Source organism: Patagioenas fasciata, chromosome 33 (genome assembly GCF_037038585.1).
Source record: "Patagioenas fasciata isolate bPatFas1 chromosome 33, bPatFas1.hap1, whole genome shotgun sequence".
Taxonomy (NCBI): domain Eukaryota; kingdom Metazoa; phylum Chordata; class Aves; order Columbiformes; family Columbidae; genus Patagioenas; species Patagioenas fasciata.
In genome coordinates this window covers 2,036,618-2,060,670 of record NC_092552.1, presented here as the reverse complement: position 1 = coordinate 2,060,670, position 24,053 = coordinate 2,036,618, and the positions used below count along the sequence as shown (strand labels likewise).

At 48.4% G+C, this 24,053-nt stretch overlaps 1 protein-coding gene and 1 pseudogene across 1 annotated transcript in view; both read right to left on the bottom strand.

Moving 5' to 3' along the window:
- LOC136115820 (dynein axonemal heavy chain 9-like) overlaps nucleotides 1-1,120 on the bottom strand; it is a 33,807-nt gene extending 32,687 nt beyond the window's left edge. The window contains exons 1-2 of the mRNA XM_071800788.1: nucleotides 593-1,120; nucleotides 398-481 (exon numbers count right to left, since the gene is read on the bottom strand). Of these exons, the coding sequence (XP_071656889.1) occupies nucleotides 398-481; nucleotides 593-1,018 (510 nt within the window). The 5' untranslated portion in view covers nucleotides 1,019-1,120. The remainder of the gene's footprint in view (nucleotides 1-397; nucleotides 482-592) is intronic.
- A 9,965-nt stretch (nucleotides 1,121-11,085) lies between these two features.
- Nucleotides 11,086-23,819, bottom strand: LOC136115814 (ral guanine nucleotide dissociation stimulator-like 1; annotated as a pseudogene).
- Between the last annotated feature and the right edge of the window lie 234 nt (nucleotides 23,820-24,053).

The following is a 24,053-nucleotide window of genomic DNA, read 5'->3' as shown; positions in this document are numbered from 1 at the left end:
TGGGGAAGCCATAATGAAAATAGCAGAGGAGATAAAACGCGTTGCACATGTACCAGTACAGAAATGGAATTCTATACTTACTAGCCATTGGTGGGGTAACTTATTTGGGGGAGCCTGGTGGAAGAAAATAGGCTTCATGATCGTATGTGCATTTCTGGGTTTACTGTTTGTGCCACGTACGACCCCGTGCTTTGTTCAGTTAATACATTCAGTAGTCCAAGTCCTCCCCACCCCCCGCCAGCGAGTTCGCCTCCCCCCCGGGAAGCCGGGGCGTCCCTGCCGGCTCCGTGCCCGGGGTGGACGGGGGTGGACGGCGGGGGGGGTGGACGGGGGCGGGGGGGGCACGCGGGCGTCCCGCGGTTTCTCAGCCCCGCTGTCGGAGGCCTAACCCCCTCACCTGCCCGTGCTGCCGCCTCCCGCGCTTCTTCCTCGGTGGCTCGCTCGCTCGGTCCCTCGGCCCGCTGCCCGCCCCGGCCGCGGGCTGAAGAAGAAACCGACCCCGCCAGCGGCTTTGCCTCCCCCCGGGGAGGCATAGAGACACCGCGTCCCCGTCCCCGTCTCCCCGTCCCGGCCCGCCTGCCTCCCTGCCTACCCGCGCGCGGGGTTCCTCGGCCGATCGGCAAGACGCTCCCGCGCTGGCCTCCCCGCGACCGCCCGCCCGACGGGCTTGACTCCGAGCGACTGACCGTTGGGCACCTGGCGGGGGGCAGGGGGCCGGTTGCCGGGGAGAGCGCGCATGCGCGGCGCGCGCAGTTGCCGACCCCCTCCGGCCCTTCCCGCGGGTGGGCCGGAGGGGGCGGGGGGCAAGGCGAGGGCGGGAGAGACCGCGCTTTGGGGTGCGGGCGGGGGGGGGGGGTGTTTGTGCTCGCCGTGCAGTCTGAGCCGGAACACGAAGTGAAATTATACGGCGGCGGCAGATGCGGGTGGGGGGCACGACGACACCACCACGACCCCGCCGCCCCTGCCGAAATAAACCCCCACCAAAAAAAAAAAAAAAACACCGCCACGAAACCCGCATCCCCACGCCACGCGCGAGCCCCGAAACTCCAGACACGGACTCGCCGAGCGTGTGCACGGATCGCGAGGGTCGAAAAGCTCGACTCGTAGAGTCGCGTACACTGTCCCGCAGCGGTCCGGTCCGGTTTGGTTCGGTTCGGTTCAGTTCAGGCCTTTCCCGCCAGTCCGGTGCAGTCCGGTTCAGTTCAGTCCTTTCCCGCTGGTCCGGTGCGGTCCGGTCCGGTTCAGTCCTTGCCCGCCGGTCCCGCTTACTTAGACTAAGCCTAAAATGCACAGATCTCTCCATAAGGATGGGTTTTATACTCTACTTCCACAATCTGCTGGCAGTACAAAAGAATAAGCGGCAGATCTACTTAGGCTGAGTCACGGTGCTTTGCTCCTAAGACCATGCATACCATGGGAATATTTCAGCTGCATGTCCCACCCCAACCCCAGAGAGCAAGAGCTCCAGGAACAGGTGGAGAAACAGGGAAGGACACTGCAGTGCTTCTGAGAAATAAAGCAAGGACAGAAAGGCAGACGGGCATGCTGTGGAACCTTCTCCTTACCCGACTGTGCTGCTGCCACTCACATAATGACACTGTAGAGCAAGTACTTTTAGCACCTTTTTTGTGTTTCACGTTCCAGGAACCCTTCCCCTGGAGGTCCAGCTGCTGAGGTGGAGACTCAGGACCTGGACCCCATGGCTTCGGGGCAGAGGCTCTGATGGAGAGGAGAGGAGACCAGGGGTTGCACTGGGAAATGTGTCTGCACTGCAGGGGATGTGAGAGAGGTTCCTAAATCCTGTCCCCAGCATTTCTGGTAGCAGTTAACTCTTCCTGCCCATGTCTGTGCTCCTGCAGCTGTGTCTCTGTCCCTGGGTCTGCTCCCTGTCCGTGTCACAGATCCCGTCCCACCCGCTGTGTGCTCAGCTCTGTCCTGCTCACACCGCCTGGCACTGCCCAGGTGTTGCTTTATCCATGCGAGCCACGGAACCTGACACACCAATATGATGTTCACAGAGTTCGCTTTATTGTCGGACCGGGCTGGCTTTATAGCAAGGCTGCCCTGTCCACGCGCCTTACAACAACGTGATTGGTTGTAACTCGTGTTATACAATAACATGCTAGGCTGCATGTGCTGTCCACGCGCTCTGCACGCATGTGTCCGGCGATTGCTCACTCATTATTACCTTCTAATGGTGCTCCTTTAGTCTCTTTTGTCTCTGGCTTCACCTCTCAGCCAGGCTGGGGACAACCCCATCCCCCTGGGGCGGGGGGGGCTCTGCCACTACATCTCCCCCTCTTTTATTTAATATTAACAATACGCCATATCATGCTTTAAATACAGTGTGAAATACAGGGTAAGAACATTAAGGCTAATACAATTACAATTAACAAGAACAAACCTGTTTTCAATATTCCTTTTAACCAAACAAGGCATTCACCCCAAAAAACCCAGTATCTTCTGTTATTTTCTTGTTCTGCAAATCTTCTATCTTTTTAACTTTTAAGTTCAAACAACACATACAATCAAACTCTTCATAACTGTGAACATGTCCAATAACAAAAAATTAATTGCTGCTCTGTTTTACAAAGTGGTATTCTCAACATTGGCTACATTCGTTGCTTAAAGCGATAACATGTCTGAGGTTAAGGGTTGTCATCACTGCAATCGGTTTCTTCTCTGTTAGCTGGCCAAGGTCTCACCCACTTTGCTGGGATCCATGAATTTTTGTGGTTACCTGTAGAAACACAAGCATATCCCCTTCCCCAGGTTATTAGTGACATAGGACCTTCCCATTGTTGTGTTGTCGGATTAAACACACTAACCTTAGGCACATTTTCGGAAAAATCTTTGACATTTTTGATTTGGTGCATAACAACCGGTTCCATTTCAGTTTCACTTTTAGGATTAAGCCAGTTCAGCACATACAATGCCTTCATCAATACCTCTTCTGGGCTCACACCAATTCCCCCTTGTTTTTTCAAAACAGACAAGAGATTTTTAATGCACGGTGTGCACGCTCAATAATTGCTTGGCCAGTAGAATTATAAGGGATTCCAAACAGGTGCTGTACCTTCCACTGGGTGAGGAAGGCTGCAAGTCTGTCAGAGCGGTATGCAGGACCATTATCTGTTTTGATTTGTGTAGGGACACCCATGACAGCAAAAGCTTGTAGTAAATGACGTTTTACTGCCTTTGCATTTGCTGAGGTCAAGGCTGTAGCCCACAGCAGTCCTGAACAGGTATCTATGGAGACATGAATGTACTTTTGTCTGCCAAATGGTGCAAATTCAGTAATATCAGTTTGCCATAACTGACCTGGCTGCAAGCCCCGAGGATTTACTCCCTTTTGTTGGAGAGGGACTATGCGGGCACAATCAGGACAAGCTGCAATAATGGCTCGAGCTTGTTCCTTTGTAATTGTAAACTGCTTTCGGAGTGCTGCTGAGGATTGATGAAAGAATTCGTGAGCTTGTCTGGCTTGTTCAAAAGGGGATATATCTGCTACTGCCACAAGTTTGTCTATGATGCTGTTTCCCTCTACTAGACCACCTGGTATGTTAGTATGGCTTTTTATATGCATGATAAATACTGGTGCTGTCCTATAATCTAATACGTTCCACAAATCTAACAATGCTTCAAACAACAAGGAATTGGAAACTCGCTGCAAAAGTGCTCTATGTATTCTTTGTACAATTCCCACAACATAAAGAGAATCTGTTACCAGATTAACTGGAGAGTTATGCCATTTTTGCAATGCTGCTGTCACCGCTCGCAATTCTAAAATTTGAACCGATCCTTCAGCTATGACAATCTGTGAATGCCACTGACCATTCTCAAACCATACAAAGCCTCCTTTGCATGAGCGACTACTCGCATCTGTGAAAATGGTTATAGCATCTAGTGGATGCTCACTAAAAATTGACATAGGCTCTAAGGGGAGGTTGGTCTTAAATATAGGATGTGGTGGATAATGATTGTCCACCTGCACCGGAATCCGGGCAAGAGCTGAGGCAAGATCGTCATGTTTGAGAAGGATCTGTTCAAACAAATTGAGGGAAATAGGGATCACAATTTTAGCAACATATAGTCCAGACAATGTCAGAAATCTGCTTAGTCCTTTCACTATCACTTGGGCAATGGCTTCCCACCTCTGAATGATGGTTTTTTGTTTTTGGCTGTTTAAAAATATCCATTCTAATATTACCAATGGATCCTTTTCTTCCGTGCTCCACTGGGCCAAAAGTCCTGCCACTTCCTTATTGGTATTATAGACATAGAGAGTAACAGGCAATTCTGATCTTACCCGCTGAGCAGTATTCTGTGAAACTTTTCTTGCAATCTGCTCAAGCGCTTTCTGTGCTTCTGGTGTGAGGCACCGTGGTTCTTGGGGGTCTCGTCCCCCACGGAGGAGACTAAACAGCGGTTGCAAATCTGTATTTGTAATACCCACAACATTTCTTATCCACTGTAAGTCCCCTACTAACTTCATTGCATCGTGAAGGGTTGCTATCTTTGCTTTCACAGTAAGCTTCTGAGGTCTAATCATGGCCTGAGTTAGTTCATATCCTAAATATTTCCATGGCGCGGTTTGCTGTACCTTTTCTGGTGCCACAACCAGACCCCATTGACCTAATTGCTTTGTCAACTGAGTTATTATGTCCTTACTAATTTTCTCTTTATTGCACAAAAGGATATCATCCATATAATGATAGATGATCATCTGAGGGTGTTGTTGCCTGAATGATTTTAAAGCCAAATCTACATACCATTGGCAAATAGTAGGAGAATTTTTCATTCCCTGAGGTAGCACTACCCAATGATATCTTTTTGTGGGAGCTTGATGATTAAGCACTGGAACAGTAAAGGCAAATTTTTCACAATCCTCTGGGTGTAAAGGAATCGTGAAAAAACAATCCTTCAGATCAATGACAGTTATATCCCAATCTTTTGGAAGCATGGTTGGGGTAGGAAGACCTGGTTGTAGTGCCCCCATATCTTTCATTACTGCATTAATTGCCCTGAGGTCCTGTAACAAACGCCACTTCCCTGATTTCTTCTGGATAGTAAAAACAGGTGTATTCCACGGGCTGGTGGAAGGGACCAAATGTCCGAGACTGAGTTGCTCTTCAACCAGCTCCTCTAAATGTGCGAGCTTTTCTTTTGGTAATGGCCATTGATCCACCCAGACAGGATCATTTGTTTCCCAACTCAGCTTCATACATGGCCGGGTGTCGCTCGCTGCAATGGCCATTATTAAAAAGGTGACTGCATAACTATTCCCCACTGAGACATCACATCCCTTCCCAATAATGCAATTGTTGTGTTTAGAACATAAGGTCGTACCCATGCCTCTAAGCCCTCGCCCTCCTCCCTTATCTTAACCATATGTGTGCTGATGTGGGTGGGAGTGGCCCCCCCTATCCCCACTACCATGGTATTTACTGCTTCTAAAGGCCAACACAAAGGCCAGTCAGTGCGAGGGATAATCCTCACATCTGCGCCTGAATCTAAAAGCATTCTTTTCCTCTTAATCTCACTGCCAGGCCCAATAATGGAAACTACCCTAGATGGTTTGTCCAAAGTCAGTTTTTCCGTGAAAGCAACCACAGGGGCTCCAGTAGAACCAAAACCTTTCTGACCTCTTTCTGTATTTAAAGCCTTTGGAACACATGCTTTAAAAGGTACCAATTGTGCTATACGGGTCCCCTGTTTAATAGTCACAGGGGGTGTTAAGACTTGCAACATAATACCTATGGGTCCAACATAATCAGAGTCTATTAATCCTGGCAAAACAAACAACCCCTGTCTTGAAGCAGAAGAACGACCTATTAAAAGTGCACTCAATCCATACCCTAGGGGCCCTGTTACTGTAGATGGAACTACATGTACAGACCGGTCTGTTATTGTGACATCTGTTCCCACGGCCAGATCGACGCCTGCGCTTCCTGAGGTTGCTGCCCTGAGCTCGGACAAGCAACCATGGCTGTTCCCCCTCTCGGCTGGTATTGTGGTGTCATCGCGCCCCAGCCCCTGGCGCTGGTCCTCCCGTTTCCCGGCAGCGGTGTCCCATCTTTTTTAAATCTTGATCGACACTCCACTACTCGGTGTCCATACTTATCACACCGACTGCACGTGCCATCAAAGCGCAAATTATTGAGAGGGGCTGGTGACTGACTAGTGCCATTACTAGGTCCCCCTCTCCGAGTATACTGAGGGCAATTTCTTCTAATATGTCCTGTTTGTCCACAAGTAAAACATGCTAGGCCGCGAGAAGAAGGGCTTCGACCTTTCATTGCAGGCTTAAGTGCTGCAGCCAAGGCCGCAGCGTGGGCTTGAGCATGTATTTTTGCTTTTTCTACCTCCTGTTGCATAATTGGTACCCGTGTGCAAGCTTCCACCATCTCTGCTAAAGAAGCAGTTTTTCCCAAACCGGCTAATATCTGTTGGCATTGGGTGTTTGCATTCATCATAGCCAAATCTTTCCCCACAGCAGCTTTTGCCTCTGGAGTCAAGTTAGGACAGGCATCTATAGCTTCTTTCAAACGATCTACAAACTTCATATATGGTTCCCCAGGATCCTGCTTTATTGTAGAATAGGGTGGCACAGGGTTACCTCTATTTGGCAATTCTTTCACTGCTGCCAAGGCAAGCCCTTGCGTTTGCTGCAAAATCCTTGGATGAAGTGCTGCCTGAGTAGCACCATCCGCATATTGCCCACGACCCAGTAACCGGTCCATGCTCGCTAACCGCAACGGATCATCAGCTGGTAAACGAACATTTTCTAATACTGCCAATTCCACTTTCCCCTGCCACGTGTCCAAGAACAGCAAATACCCCGTTGGAGGAAGCAATAACTCCATCAATGCCCTAATATCTGTTTGAGTTAGTACTTGCCCCTTGAAAAATGAATTGATTAGCTGCATCACATGCTTATTATCCATACCATATTGCATAACTGCACTTTGCAATTGCTTAACCGTTTTCCAATCAAAAGGCGACCACTGCCTTTGTCCTCTATTATCTATGTGCACTGGCACTGCTGTAATACTACCAGGTAACATGATCCCTTCAATAGCTGCATCTCTGATTACCCCTTGCCAACGTTGCCCTGCATTATAAGAATGATCTCGAGGAATATCTCTACCCTGATGCACAGGGGCAGCACCCAAATTATCATTATTATCACTGCTATACAATTCCCTTGTGTTTCCCTGTGGATCAGTAAGTCGACGCATATTTGCAAACCGATCTACTAACCCAGTCTCCAGCCCTTTTCCATATCGCGCTCTCAAATATTCATCTGCTTCTCTTACAGACCACATCCCATCTTCAACACATTGTCTAGCCCATTTTTGTATTCGCTCCCTTTTGATACGGAGCTCCTCCGGAGTGAGGTCTAATTCCACCCCCTCCCTTTCCTGTTTTCCCCGTTTTTCACATTCCCTGCCAATTGCCTCCAGCCCGTCCTTAATTGCATCTGACGCCTTTTTATATGCTATTAACCGCGAAGTTTTACTGTTACCGCCATCTAGTCGTTTCATAGCTTCTAGAACTTCTTGCATCTGGCTCTCCTGCCGTCTCAGTAAGTCCTTCAGGCTCTGCACGTGGCTCTCCTCCTGGCAGTCAGGGCGATTCTGCGGTGCTCCGTCCTGGTGTTCCATCGGGTCCTCCGGCAAAGGCACGTCGGCTGCATTAACTTGTCCTGGCTTGTTGAAACTTGCCGGTTGCTGCCATTCGTTGTCGGAGCCAGGCAATGGCTCAACGGGCGCAGAGGGTGTAATTTGCTCTCCGCCCCAGAACTCCAGATCTGATACGGGACATACCAGCGGTGTTGATTCTTCGGAGTTCTCGGAGGGTGGGCAGCTCGCGGCGGGCGGCTCCGAGGGGACGGCACACAGCTCCGGCTCCTCTGAGACTTCCTGCACCAGCTGCCTGACCTCCCGCCAGGGTCCGGCGAGATCGCAAGCCTCGCGGCTCCCCCTTGTAACCGCTTCCCATAGTTCGGTCCCTATGTCCTCCCATGTACCGGGAGAAAAAAATTCGTCCGTCGAACGAACACAGCCCTTACGCTGGGCGAATAGTAACAGGCGCTCCACCGCGTCTTTTTCCAAAATTCTTCCTGTTCTTGCAGCCAGCTGCAGAATACTTCTCACTATTATTTTTTCTTCCACGGATGCCGTGTTTCCCATGCCACCTGCTTCTTCGTAGGCCTACTTTCCGCTATGATTGAGCGCTGGGCTGGTGTCGCCCCCAGGTGGCGTCCTCGCGTCTTCACTTCCGGCGATCTTGCTTCGATACGAAGGATCACGTCGGGGTCACCAAAGTGTTGCTTTATCCATGCGAGCCACGGAACCTGACACACCAATGTGATGTTCACAGAGTTCGCTTTATTGTCGGACCGGGCTGGCTTTATAGCAAAGCTGCCCTGTCCACGCGCCTTACAACAACGTGATTGGTTGTAACTCGTGTTATACAATAACATGATAGGCTGCATGTACTGTCCACGCGCTCTGCACGCATGTGTCCGGCGATTGCTCACTCATTATTACATTCTAATGGTGCTCCTTTAGTCTCTTTTGTCTCTGGCTTCACCTCTCAGCCAGGCTGGCGACAACCCCATCCCCCTGGGGCGGGGGGGGGCTCTGCCACTACACTCTAGGTTAGTTGCTACCCATCATTCCTGCCCTTGGATTTCACACTTCTCCAATTTTTTTCTATCATAACATCCAGAATTAATAGGAGCGTGATAATGTAGAACATATTGGGTTAGTCTCCCTATTCTCACACGCTCGTAGCACTTGGTACAGGGATTGGCCAGGCTAAGTTGGGAACAATAAGTCACCACTGCCAGCAAGGGGATCAGGTCCAGGGTTCTGCACCCTCTGCCTCTCTGGCCGACCAGGCTGCAGCCGCAGCCGAGTTCGTCATCTTCTCGGCAGCAAGGGCCGTGTCCCCGCCTTTCCTGTTTTTACCGTTAGCGTGGCGACTTTTTATCGTTTCCCAACTCTTGGCCTTCACTTCCCAGGAACAACAGGAGCAACACGGAATGTGGTTTCTCTGTCTGCACTCTGTTCTCCTCATCACTGGTGGGCTCTAAATTCCCATTCACCCCTTCAGTAAATACCTCCCACCATTCTCCGCTATTCTTTTTCTATTCTTCCAGCGGCAACTGGAATCCTCAACCGAGCCCCGGTTTCCTTATCTTCTGTTCTTAGACATTTCTTACACAATCCTGTCGGTAAGTTCCCTTTGTGGATATGCTTATACCACAGTCCATTTACAACCTAAACATCAGATATAAAATGAGAATTACATATACAACTCGGTTCAACACATTTAGCTATTAAGCCATTCTCATTTTCGTTTATACTGGGCATTCACATCAATAACACTAATAGTAGTTACATCACCAATCCCGTGTCAACTTCAATTTCAGTTCCCCTGGTTCTTGAGTTACTTTCCAGGTTCTTTCTTCCATCAGGGCTCCTCTAACTCGAGAGACGCGTGTCCATCCTTTCCCTGCCCTCCCAACAGCTGTTTCTGTAGTTAACAAAACAAGAAAAGGTCCCTCCCATCATGGGGTTGGAGTTTCTTCTATCCAGGTTTTCATTAGTGTTGACCCCATATCTACCAGAAATTCTACTTGTTTGTTCTTTTGGGTTTCTTCTTCCCAATGCGGTGAGCACCACCCAGGCTGCTCACCCAGAAGGACTAAAACTGCTTCCCAGTGCAACCCCAAACACCCTTCACTTCAGCAGGTGACCGCACTTGTGCTTTCAGCTCCTGGGCTGGTGCTGTCCGGGCTTTCCCTGCTCAGCACTGACTGTGTTTTGGGAAGGCAGGAGCCAGTGCAAACCCTTCTCCGCTGTTCTGCTCTTTTTCTGCTCTTTTTCCCCTTTGCTGTGAAGCTCAGCTGCTCCATGAGTTATTGTGTTCTCCTGTGAGCGTGGGGTTTGTCCTCTGCTGTGGAGCACGAGAGCGAAGCCCCCGGAGCCCCGGCTGGTGCAGACCCCGCAGCGAGGGTGACAGACCCGGAGCCAGGAGCAGTTTCCCCAGGGTGAGGAGCAAGTGGAGCTGCTCACACCAAGGGCACAGGCAGGGTTGGTGCACGTCACCGGTTCTAAGGCTGTCACCAGAACCTGACAACCTGACAACAGTGTGCTGGCTCCCCGGGCAGTTGAAGTACAACCAGAACGCAAGAGGCAGCTTAAATTCGGGGTCGTCTTTTTGCCAGGAGCAACAAATGCCGTGATGGAGACAACGGGGAAAAGGTGGAAACTCTCAGACCGCGGTGCAGTCTCAGAGAGGAAAAGAGATGAACGAGACACTGATGAGCGGGAAGAGTTGACGTATTTATCATAGAAACATTAAAGGTTATAGAGAGATGGAATGTTACACGAGATCAAATATTTAAATACATTCGCTCCAGACACAAAATAGTGTTAAAAAGTTCATCTATTTATTATAGATACATTAAATATTATACAAAGCTCAAACATGATCTAAAGATCAAACATTAAAATCTACTAACTCCAGACAAGAATTGGTGGGAAAACGTTTGCATATTTATTATATAAGTATTAAATATTAAATAAAGATTAAATAGAATACAAAATCAAACATTAAAATATATTAACTCCAGACACAAATTAGTGGTCAAAAGTTAATCTATTTATTATAGAAACATTCAATATTATATGAAGATTAAATATCATATAAAGATCAAATATTATCTAGAGATCAAACACTAAAATCTACTAACTCCAGACGAGAATTGGTGGAATAAAGTTCAAGTATTTATTATATAAATATTAAATAAAGATTATGTATTATATAAAGCTTAAATAGTAATCCTAGTAACTCCAGATCAAAAAATACTGGAAAAATGTTTACGTATTTTTATAGAAACATTAAATAATATATAGAGATTAAATATGATATAAGGATCAAATATTAAACTATATTAACTCCAGACAAAAATTAGTTGAAAAAAGTTATGTATTTGTCATAGAAATGTTACATATCTATAAAAACTAAATACTACATAAGGATCAAATATTAAAATATTTTAACGCCAGACAAGAATTGGTGGGGGAAAAAAGTTCACAGATTTATTATGTAAATAAAGATTATGTATTAAATAAAGATTATGTATGATATAAAAGCTCAAATCTTAATATATATTAACTCAAGAGAAGAATTAGTGGAAAAAAAGTGACGTATTTATGATAGAGATGTTACATCCATGTAAAGATTGAATATGACACAGGGATCAAATATTAGAATATTTTAATGCCAGACAAGAATTGGTGGAAAAAAGTTCAAGTATTTATTCTATAAATATTAAATAAAGATGATGTGTTCTATAAAGCTCAGTTATTAGTATCTATTAACTCCAGAAAAAAAGGGTGGAAAAAAGTTTCTCTATTTATTTTATATGCATCTCTAGATATGTGATATAAAGCTCAAACACTATCTACAGAAGAAACATTAAAATACATTAACTCCAGACAAAAATGGGTTGAAAAAAGTTGATATACTTATCATATCAATATTAAATATTATACAAGGATCAAATATTGTATAAAGATTTAATAATAAAATATATCAACTCCAGAAAATAATTATTGGGGAAGGTCTATGTACATAGTAAATAAATATTAAATATTAGTACATTAAATAAACATATTAAATAAAAATTAAACATTAGTACATTAAATAAAAATATCACATAAATATTAAATATCAGTATGTTAAATAAAAAATATTAAATAAAGCTCAAATACGAGATACAGCTAAACCATTTCAATATATTAACTCCAAGGAGAAATTAGTGGAAAAAGTTTACGTACTTATTCTGTGAATACTGAATATTATACAAGCTAAAATATTCTATAAAGCTAAGCTATTTAAATATAGGAACTCCAAGCAGACATCAGTAGAAAAAAGATGATATAATATTGAAGGTTTCTGTAGAAGTATGGAAAGATTAAATACGATAAACACATCAAGTATTAAAATACATTAACTGCAGACAAAAACTGGAAAAAAGTTAATATACTCGTTATAGAAATATTCAATATGATACAAAGCTCAAACATTATATACAGGTCACATATTAAAATATATGAACTCCAGACTAAAACTGGGGGGAAAAAAGTTTACGTACTTATAATATAAACAGTAAATCCTATCCAGAGCTCAGCCATTACAACCCATGAAGTGCGGGCTCCTCCTGTGCTGCAGCTTTTCTTCTCAGGATGCAGTCGAAGTTGCCCTGGGTGCTCATGGCGTAGAACACGTTCGCCTTGGGTGGGATCGCCAGCTCCGCAAGAGAGGGAGCAGAGCGAGCGTTCATGGGCGCCCCACTCAGCGTTGGGGGTTTATTCTCACCGGCAGCTGGGACAACGTGGCGATGGCGTTTCTGACGTCGCTCCGCATGTTACTCTTGCCGGCAAAATGCAGCAGAGCTCTTCCAGCAGCAGCAGCAGCAGAGTTCTGCTTCCCCACCTTTGTCCTCGGAGATGATCTGGACCAGCTCGTAATCCTCAGCCGAGCCAGACTGCAGGTTGTGCTTCTCCATGGCTCGCTGGGTGACAGCAGGAGCCTTCTCTTGGTTACTCAGCTGCAAAGAGGGAGTTGCAAGGAGTCGCTTGGTAACCAAGTCGCAGATTCTGCCAGACGCTAAAACACGCTCTTTGCGACACCTGGGGGTGGAGTTAGTTCAAGACAACAGACACTGCTCTAGAAATGCAGCAGGGAATCACAGCCTCTGCTCTCCTGAGCAACCGCTCGGAGAGGTGAGACCTTGTTCTCAGCAGCCATCGAATCCGCAGCAAGAGCTGCCCCAGCTGCTGTTTGCAGACATCCATTAATCCACAGTCTCCCCTGCTAAACACTTTCTGCGATGTCCTGCAAAGATTCTGGGCCTTGGAGCTGGGTTTGCTGGGGAAGGGGCACCTTGTGTCACAGCTCACACACCCCAGTGCTGAGCTGGACACACAACAGCCGGCACTGGCAGAAGAGCAGGGGCAGCAAAGCCGGCACTTGCTCAGAGTGCTTCCCTTGGCATTGTTGATCAAATACAAGCTTCAATTTCAAGGCCAGAAACCTTGAGAGATGCTCTTTGCAAACCTCTCATTCATCCCCTGCTCCACATGTTTTGATTTGTAACATCGGTCACGTTCCCTGTCAAGGAGGTCTGATCGGGGAATAGGTGTTTCCGAAACTAAAAGCACCATTCAAGTCACCTGGGGTGAAAACACCACCCACAGTAACAGCGCTTTGCTGTTCCCACCGCTCACCAGGATGCTCCTGTAGATGTTGCCGCTTCTGTCCTCTTCTACGCTGGTGCGGATGACGCAGCTCTCTCCGCTCTGCTGGTTGTAGACTGGCAGGACTGGCGGCACTTCTTTTGATGGAACGGGAGTCACGGGGCCGGGGCACTTCTTGGAGCACTTGTCATCAGATGGCAGCAAGGGGGGAGACGAGATCAAACACATTCATTACCATTGAATTTCAAAGATCCAAAAGCTAAAGATGACACTCTTCAGCACAACAGCCTTAACAAGGGCTTCGGCAACCCAGTTAAGGCAGCTTAGGTCAAGAGAGCAGAGTCTGCAGGACAAAGCTCCCTGGGAACGGAACCCAGCCCAGCCCAGGCTTGGTCTGGGCAGTTCCTGGCAGGTCAAACCACAGGGCTGGTGAGCTCTGACCTCACCTGCTTCTCACTTGCTCAGCTGCTCTGCCTGCCCCAGAATTAGGCTGGGCTGATGTACATGAGCCCTCCCCCCAAAATCGCCTTTCCCAGAGCTCAGGTCCCTCCATTCCACTGCCAGCAACGCTCCAGTCAAGATCCACAGGCTTGGGCAAGCGCCTGGGGCCGCCGGCAGCGTCAGCAGCCTCGCACAGGCTGTTTGTGCTGAACACAGGGCCCGGGCCCTACCTTGTGCTGAGGCTCCTCAGCAGTGTCGGTGGGAGGGACGATGGTGACGGTGCTGTCCCCAGAGCTCCCACCTGGAGCAGGTTTGGGCTGCGCGTTGACGGGGGTGCTGTGGGCGCTCACCCCCAAGCCCAGGAACGGCCTAGGGGAGAAAAGAAAGCACAACAGAGCTGGGCTGAGCACAGCTGTCACTTGCTTCAACAATCTGACCTGCTGTTGTGTTTTCCTATCTCGAGTGGCCTATTGTTTGTGTGTGTATAGCAAATTAGACTCTATCCTTATTTGCTCTGTTTTGCTGCTGCAAATTTGAATTGAATTTATAATCCAGCACTAAAATCGTTCCTTTGTCTGACACCTTAGAGTTATTTCTGCAGTCTTTAGTCGATAACCCTCCTGGCTACTTACACCAATAGAAAGAGACAACAGCAATACGTATTTCTAGCTGGCGGTGTCTCCTCGCAGCACTGCAGTGCTCTGGATCCCCAGCCAGGTTTGTCAGCTGGTGTTTGATTTATTCCAGTTCATATTCACACACCAAACCCCCTCCCCGTTGTACTCACAGGCTGAATCTCTTCACCACGCTCCTCTGAGCTCTGCCCGCTGCGGTGCTCTGGTCAGGAGCTGCTCCTTCGATTTCACGTGACAGACGGAAACTGCAGAACAGGCAATACCGTTAGTTAAATATCTCAAAGTGGCCATATCTGAGAAGCCCTGGGTCACTCCCACGTCCCAGAGGGTTCATCCCCACGAGGAGGAGCGCAGCTCTGTGCGTGTGTATTTCCACTCTCCGGGAGCAGCTCCTGGCAGCGCAGAGCTCAAGGCTGAGAGAACCTGAACCTGCCTGCGGGGGAAGAAAAGCTGCTTCGCCAGCTGGGCTGAGACCCTACCTCTCCTCATCACTTCAATGCCGCTGCCTCCTAAAGCACTGCACGAATTTCTCATCTCCTGTCACGCAATAGCTGTTACATGAGGACTGCAACAGCTTAATTTGTGCGATTACTTCAAACTCCTAAGAAAACAAATAATAAAATAGGAATTCTAATTAGAAAAATCAAGCCAGTCTCGTTAATACACTAAACACACGCAGCAACAGATCCAGGACAAACTGCCCTCGGACAGAGGAAACCCCGGCACCTTCGCTCCTACTGATCTCTGACCAACAAGGCTCAGGCTGGAAGGCAACGCTCAGCCTTGATTTCTCGGTCCCAGGTACCCGCTTCGCTCGCTGCACCTTTGACCCACAACTATTTACTGCAGCACAAGGAAGATGGTCACAGACTGCATCTTGTGGCCAGCAAAGGTCTCACGCCAGCAGGTCTGATGCGCTCCCAGCACACAGAACACGCTCGTGTAACGTGTTCCCGTGAACACCAAACGGGGGGAACGTGCCCCAGACGTAACTCCCGCGGCAGCGAGTGCCCTGCGGCTCCTCTTCCCCTGCTGCCCGCATCTAAAAGGAATTTCTCTTCCCGCGCCGCCCCGCACAGCCCGGCAGAGGTTCACAGCGTGCCGGGGACTGTTCCTTCCTCACCCTCTGAGTAACGTGAGCGGCTGTTGGATACGCCCAGCAAAGACAACAGGCCTCGCCAAGAGAACGCTCTAGCAGAGAGCGTCAGGCACTAACGATCACAGAACAGTCACCGTTCCACTTACCCTTCGCCGCTTCTCAAAATTGATCAGGCCGCCCTGTTGGAAGGACAGAGAAGGGATCGGAGGAGAAGAGCACAGGCTCGGCTGGAGTTGATCACAAACAGGATGAACAGGATGAAGTAGCGACACCAAGGGACGGGCCAGAGCTGCCCTGACCAAAGGCCTCTACAAAGACCCGTTTCCAGCTCTAGGATAAGCCACAGCACTCGTGTACCTGAGTCTATTTGTTAAATACATTCCTCTCTTTTTAAGAACTGCACTAGCACCCAGTGGAAGATGCAGGAGCAGACACAGTGTCTGCAAGGGAGGGAGGAGATTTAGGATTCCAAAAATTGCCCCAAATTACCTCGAGATAGTCCTGAAGGGCTGTGTCCAGCATGACGAGGTCAGTGAGGAAGGTACCCAGGTAAGGTACCGTGCCTTGTGTGACTCCCTGCAAACGGTCAGAGCAATGGTGGATTAATTGACTGAGAAGTAATAATTATACTAATTAGAATACTCCTGTGGAAGCAAACAAAACACAACTAGTCTGCTTCACCAAACAGCGCTCTTGTAAATGATGCTTTCACGACATCATCCTTGGTATCTCAGCCAGCGGTTCATGTCTGCACAGAGCGGTATATAAGCCAAAGTGCTCATTCGTAACTCCTCTGCGTCAAATCTCGCTGTGCGGCACCTCTCGCCCCGGCAGAAAAGCCGGGATTTACAGACCCGTCTTCCCCAAAGCACCGCATACGGGAGCTCATTGGTCAGGAACAGGGCTGAGCTCGGCTTTGGGTGAGATCACAACCTGGCAACTCAAGCTCATTCCCACCTTCAGCAGCAGCTCCCTGCTTGTCGCAAAGTTGTCACAGTCGGAGAAGATTTCGCAAAGCTCTTCGAACATCAGCATTGTGTCCCTGTACAGGAAAAGATTCAATGATTTAAGTTGTTTGTAAGCACTCTGAATCAGATCAGGGGACAATTTTTTTCTCAAGAATCGTTAACAGTTGGGCACAGAAAAGATAAAAGCACCAAAACACATCCAGTGACACACTGCACAGCCTTACTTTGGAACGCAGGCCCAGGTCTTCTTCAGGCGATAAACCGAGGTGGACTGCAAGGCGGAAACGATGGCCTTCAGAGACGAAAAGTTGTTCAGGATCCTACATTGCTGTGAAAGGAGCGGTTAGAAACACAGGAGCGTTAAACGTCAGCATCACCAATAGTCAGCGCTCTTCTGTCTGCCCCGTGTCCTGCTTGCTGCACATTCTCCCTGCTAAGCGGGCAGCTCTACAAATACTGAGCATCAAAAATATCACTCCCCGCTACAACCCCCCTGTCCCCTCCCAGCTCCACGGCACCCGCACAAGGAACGTTAAACAGTCGCGAATAAACGCTTTACACGTCCGATACGGATCCACTTCTCCAAGATCTTCGCTCTTGGCTGTGTCTTTAATTCTTTGCTCTCCAGGATGGTGCTGAGCACGCAGTTGGTGACGGCGTTGAACTGCGAGATGGTGGCTCTGATGCTCTGTGCCAGCTGTTTGTTCTCTTTCTTGTCCCTTCGGGACCAGATGCAGCCCAGGCAGTGGTGGGGCACAACGTTCTGGAAGAGTGTCTAGAGGGAAACAGAGGTGTCCAACTCAGCCTGGAGCGCTACTGCCCACAGCAAGAAATGCACGGTTACAGTACAAACTGCAGCTGAATCCAGTATGGTATTAAAAGGGAAATATTGGTTTTCTCTCCAGTTTAAAATATACACTTTGGTATAACTATTTAGGCCTGACGCCCTAAAAGAACTGTCAGCTAAACTGTCCTGGAAAAATAAAAGACACCTTTCTATCACTTACATTACCAGGGGGAAAGATTTCTATATCATGATACTTTTGAAAGAGATTGATACAAATAAGCCAAATCGGAGCACTACAGTTACAAAGTACTTCTACATCTTCAGGTGAGGTAGCCTAAGATACAGTCAAAATACGCTATTTCTGAGGGGTCAAATGCTAAACTTTGCAAAAGAGGCCACACAGTCTACATCCACACTGTATAACAAAAAGACAAACACCTTCAGAAGAACTGAAGGAAAAGCCCAATCAATGAAGCAAGTCTGGATAACCAAGCAGAGCTGCGCTCTGTGTCCCAGCAACAGAGCGGTTCTGGAACAACAGACTTACACCGATATAAGTTAAAAAACAAACAAACAAACAATGAGAAGCCCAGAACTCTTTCCCCGAGCATTTCAAGTAATACGTATGATCTACATACCGCATCCATGTATGTCAGCTGTTCTGCCACCAGGTCTTCTTGGGACAGCGAGAATTCTTCTGGGCCGCTGATCTCCAGTTCCTCTTCCTCGTCCGGGGTGCAGGGAGAAAGGCTGTGGAACGCGTCTGGCCAGCGGGGAAAACACGAGTCAGTGAATTGATACAGAAAACAAGTAATCAAAGCAGGTATTTGGAAAATCACTACATAGAAGAACAGAACATGCAAAGGGACCTGCCTGGGGTAACGGCCTCACCGTGCTGCATATTTTAGGGAGATAGAGAAGGTCCAGAAGATTAAATGGGCAAAGAGAAGGTAGAAGAAAAAGAAATAGGGAGAACTGAGCTGTTCAGGGTCTCTTAGCTGAGAAGTGCCTTAACCCATTCACTAACCATTCTTTGGAAAGAACAAACCCACCAACCCCCCCACAACAACTCCTTATTAACACTGCAGAACTTTGATAATCTGCTTGTCAGCATTTACGCATTCTATACTCTGAAAAACAGCTGAACTGCAAAGAGACAAGACTGCAGTTATACCCCCAAAATATTACGCTGAGAATGCTCTTATGTCCACGTTTCAAGGGAAGAGGAGGAGAAGGGAGAGAGACCAGTTGGAAAGTTAAAACGTGCTTTGCTAGTACTACTGATGAGGAGAGAAAGTAATGCAAAATATACGAAACCAATCGTGGCTCCAGCAGCTTCAGGACAGGCCCCCGGACGCCCTGGGCTGGACTCGGCACTAAACCAGAGCTGGATTCAGGGCTGCAGGGCTGTACAGAATTGATCAGCAGCCTTGGCTGCCGCAGCACTAAGTCTAAACCTGGGCCTTTTCTGCACACCAGTCCTACCGTTATGCGCTCCAGAGCCAACGGGGTCTGAAAAACACGCAGGTAACGTGAGAAAAATGCATGTAGTAGAACTCAGTCTGCCTACTAAGGCTGGAAGTTGATTCCAGTACTCATTCACATACCACGTGAGCTCTTACGACTTTTCGGCTCACGGCACAGGAAGCTTTGTGCCCTGGATAAGGGGATGTGTCAGGCTTGACGCTGGGAGAACACACAGACAGCAGAGAAAGGTACTTTACCATCATTCTCCCATTCTTCTTTCTGGAACTGCTCCAGGAGGTTCTGCGCCCTCTTCTCCGGGTCAGAGCCGGGCATGTTCTTCTTCAGATAACTCAGCACCTTCTGCAGACACACGTACTCGGGCGGCTCTCGGAAATCGTCGGCACATTGGTCGAGCCAGGCTTGTAAAATCGATGCCATCGCACTGTGAGCAAATTCAGAGAGAACACATGGGTTGTATGCAGCAGGTATTGATGCAATCGCATGGATCTGTACCTAATATAACAACAGGAACACTGAGACATTCATCCCCCACGTGAGGGCAGTATGGACACTTCTGTGAGCACAGAATTTAATTTGTTCTTTTTAGGCAAGAAATATTATTAAGATAATACTTCATAGGAAACTAAAGGCTGCTTCTTCAATTACACCTTGAGAAACCAGCGCAGTCATTCATATTTTCTCTGCGTTGTATTATTGGATGTGTTATGAGACAGCTGATACTTGGCCTTTACACAAGCTCCTTGAAGCAAACAGGGCTGTGAATTGTCAAATGAAACAACAGCTCTGCTGCCCACGTCCCGCTCCAGCACCGAACCCTGACTGGGGCTCGCTGGGCGCTGCAAAACCAAACTTACGTCCTGAGCACTGTGCTGGATCCGGGGGAATTCTGGGTTCCATGTTCTTCAGAGCCCGAGATCTCCAGGTTTCCGTATCTGAAAAAATGAGATGGCTGTTTAGAGGAACCTCTACTGAGCAACCCAAACAGCGTAATCCATATACAATTGGCATAAACATATAGATATTGGCATATTCATATACAATTGGCATGAAGACAAGGGCTTCATGCTGGACAATTCCACCGTGGCTGGGGAAGCTGCGGCAGAGATGAAGGGTTTGCACATATCCCCCGTGCACTGGTCTTTTTTTAAGGGACAAGCTGTATTGGTTTTCTTGTGTCCGTCCCAGTTTGGTTCCTTAGCGGTCAGACCACGCACGCTTTCCCCACCTGGCGCTTAAGCTTTAATGAGATTTGGGATGTGGGCAACGTGCATTTACACATGGTGTGTTTACGCTGAAATCCTGAATTTTGCAGGATTCTTTTCTGTCAACATCCCCCTGTCGTGTATAATAAATGACGGCTCAGTTTCCATTCTGTCCCGGCTCTCACCTGTCCAGGAGCAGTTCCAGGACTGTGCTGGTGGAAGCAAAGGCCCTGTACGTGGAGAGGAAGATGCTGATGTATGTGAAGTCATTATCGGCAAAGGCCCTGTACGTGGAGAGGAAGATGCTGATGTATGTGAAGTCATTATCGGTAAAGGCCCTGTACGTGGAGAGGAAGATGCTGATGTATGTGAAGTCATTATCGGCAAAGGCCGTCGGAAGCGTCTCCACCAGCTTTTCCAAAGTTCCAGCTTTCAGGGCCCTGCTGTTGCACGTCTCGTCCGGGCTGACAGTGTGTCCTGCAGGGAACTGGTCCCCTTCAGCCTACAAAGTGGAAACAAAGACAAAGCACAAAACTCAGACAGAAGCCAGAGCCCCGACAGAGCTTGCACAACGAAACACAGATTCCATTCCACCTTTTCACAGGAATAGTCCATCTCTAGTTACTAAACAATTTTGTCGGTTTGGGCTCTCCAAACACCAAATGCTGTATCAAATACTGGAGGACAATCAAGACATTTCTTATTGAAACAGCCAAGTGTTTCCAGTGCTTAAGCTGTAATCTCCTGGTTGCCTTTGAAACTGACCATTCTCTCATAACAGGGCCAACCATTCAAAAACCCCGGATGCTTTCTTAGCATCCAGAAGTTTAAGAAAGGTTTCTCAGACTTCTTGCAGCATGAAAGATCTAAGTTCCTTCACTTACTCCAACCTCTACAAGAAAATACTAAGCAAGGTTTCAAGCTTCTCAGTACTTAAAGGAATTGGTAATAAAGCCCAACTCACTCAAAATGAACAAAACCAGTTGTATTCCTTTCAACACGGGTTCTATGAAATTTTCAGTTAGAGCTGCATTTCTCTCAGACACATCCACTACCAGCCAACGCTTTTCAGCTGAAAAGCCTCCAAATCACTCTACAAATGCAGCATCACTAAGAACTCTTCCCATCAGCTGGAAAATGTACAGGAGGTCAAAAATACTTTCTGCTATTTCTCCCGGGAAAAACAGGAGGCAGAGATGGGAAATCTGCCACTCAAAGTCTCTATACTACCAACCTGGACACCACACCAAAGCAAGTTCTTATATTATTGCCTTGGATCCTGAAGAAAATGTAGAAACATCGCAACATAACATGAAAGTTCTACCCACCTCCTGACCCTCTGGCTCAAACTGCCACAGCTGCACCGATTGCAATGAAGTGAGGACACTTTGATCAGCTGGGGGCTTGGCCACCATGCCAGCTTTACTCACCCCGAGCCATCTTGCTCCTTCGCTGTCAGTCTGCTGGATCTGCGCTCTTCTCAGGCTGTCGCAGTCAACAGCTCCTTCTTGTGCGTCTTCAGCTCCATCCTCAGTTGTGCTCTGCCAGGAAAAGGGCCAAGAGAAACAAGTCAGAGAGAAAGGAACATGGTCCCTGCACAAGCGCAGGCTGCAGACACCAGCATGCCAGCACCAGGATCTCACAACACCTCAACAACGCTCACTTCAGTTGCCACTTTTTAGCTGCCTTCAGTTACCTGGGCCTTTTTGGGCTTTTAACTGAAAGCAGAGAGGAGCTGAGTGCACAACTTACTGCACAAGTCAATGAAAGAGGTAAGAATTAAACCAGAGAGTCCAGATCTCCTGAACCCCACCACTAACAGCCGCTGTATTAACATGCTGATACATGTTGAGGAGCAAAGCACTAGAGAATTGAAAATAGATGTAACAATTAACTTCAGAAATACATATACTGGTCCCCCTGCAACCACATAATGCTTTTTCTTCATACATACCACTTGAATAATTAAAGTTTCAGGGCTTTACTGACTACCATAGCCTTAAGCACAGCAACAACTCAATTAGAAAGGATTTGAGTGCAGTGCAACCAAATCCTGGTTTGGGGAAGCTGGGGTTTGGGGTTTTTTTGGGGGTTGCTTTTCTGGTTTTTTTTTACCTCTTTTAACTCTAAAATATCCCTAAGTCATACAGAACTGTCTGTGCACCAGTGACTTGCCTCTTGAACGCTCTGTGGAACCTCCACGTCTTCCCCAGGTTGGTTCCTCACATTTTCTTCCAGGCTCTGTGGAGTCTCCACGTCTTCTTCAGTTGGCTCGCTTGGAGTCTCCTCTGTGCACTCTGCAGTCTCTGTGTCTTCCTCTGTTGCCTTGCTTAGACCGTTCTCAACGCGCTCTGGAGTCTCTGCGTCTTTGTCTGATACCTTGCTTGTAGTCTCCACATCTTCCTCTCTTGTCTCGCTTAGAGTCTGCTCAATGCGCTCTGGAGTCTCCTCAACGCGCTCTGGAGGCTCCTCAGTACACTCTGGGCTCTCCACTTCTTCCTTGGTTGGCTTGGTCAGAGTCTCCTCAAGGCTGTGCAGAGACTCCACATCTTCCTCGTGTCTCTTCTGCCTGGGTGTCCTCCTCCTTGGTCTTCTCCAGCATCTCCAAAGAGACAGGTTCCGAAAGGGGAAGTTCCGAGCCTGTTAGAAAACAACGGAAAAACAGTTTTGAATTGCAGATAGCAACACATTTACTTTTAACGTCCTTGCAAAAGTACCGGGACAAGATCACATGAACCCTGAAATTCAGACACTATTACAATGCAAAAAATAGATAGGATCATAGAAACATTTTGGTTGGAAGAGACCATCGAGTGCAACCGTCAACCCACCCCTGGCACTGCCCCATGTCCCTCAGGACCTCATCTATGTCCCTTTTAAACCCCTCCAGGGATGGTGACCCCACCGCTGCCATGGGCAGCCTGTTCCAATGTCTAATAACCCTTTCACAGAATCCCAGAATCCCAGAATGTCAGGGGTTGGAAGGGACCTGGAAAGCTCATCCAGGAGCAGGAACACCCAGCTGAGGTTCCACAGGAAGGGGTCCAGGCGGGTTTGAATGTCTGCAGAGAAGGAGACTCCACAACCCCCATGGGCAGCCTGGGCCAGGCTCTGACACCCTCACCATGAAGAAGTTTCTTGTCAAATTTAAGAGGAACCTTTTGTGTCTCAGTTTGTACCCGTCACCCCTTGTCCTGTCACTGGTTGTCACTGAGAAGAGCCTGGCTCCATCCTCCTGACACTCACCCTTTACATATTTATAAACATTAATGAGTCACCCCTCAGTCTCCTCTTCTCCAGCTCCAGAGCCCCAGCTCCCTCAGCCTTTCCTCACACGGGAGATGCTCCACTCCCTTCAGCATCTTGGTGGCTGCGCTGGACTCTCTGCAGCAGTTCCCTGTCCTTCTGGAGCTGAGGGGCCACAACTGGACACAATATTCCAGGTGTGGTCTCCCCAGGGCAGAGCAGAGGGGCAGGAGAACCTCTCTGACCTACTGACCACCCCCTTCTAACCCACCCCGGGTATCATTGGCTTCCTGGCCACAAGGGCCCAGTGCTGGCTCATGGTTTTCCTTCCTCAGTGTGATATATCACACTATATTTCAAATTTAATCTCTTTTTTTTAGCCATGCCTTTTAAGAAATGAGAAAGCATTACACAAATCCCTTTTATGAAGTGAAACTGCAAAAAGAACTATTACATTTTTTAGCACTAAAGGGACAATTTACCTGGGGAGGGCGGGCGGCGGGGCCCGGCTCGCTCATACCCGTCCGCAGCAGGGCCCGCAGCCGATCCCGCACATGGCGCTGTGTCCGCGTCCGCAGGCAGGGCTGCTGCCGGCTCCGCCAGCCCCGCACTCCCGCTCTCTCTCGCACCGACCGCTCGCCCCCACGCCAACGGCGGCGACGGCTCCGCCGGCACCACGGCGACCGGACGCGGCCTCGCGGCGGCACGCGCCGCCCGCAGCCGGCCAATCGCAGCTCGCCGCCGCTCCGCGCGCGCCCCCTTGCCCCGCCCTCAGCCCGCCCGCAGTCCGAGCCCTTGCTCAGCCGGACAAGGCGCCGGGAGCGGGACGGACGGACCGAGCCGGGAGCGTGGGCATCAGACTGTGCGTGGAACACAACGTGTGCTGCGGCAGAGCCCGGGGCGAGCG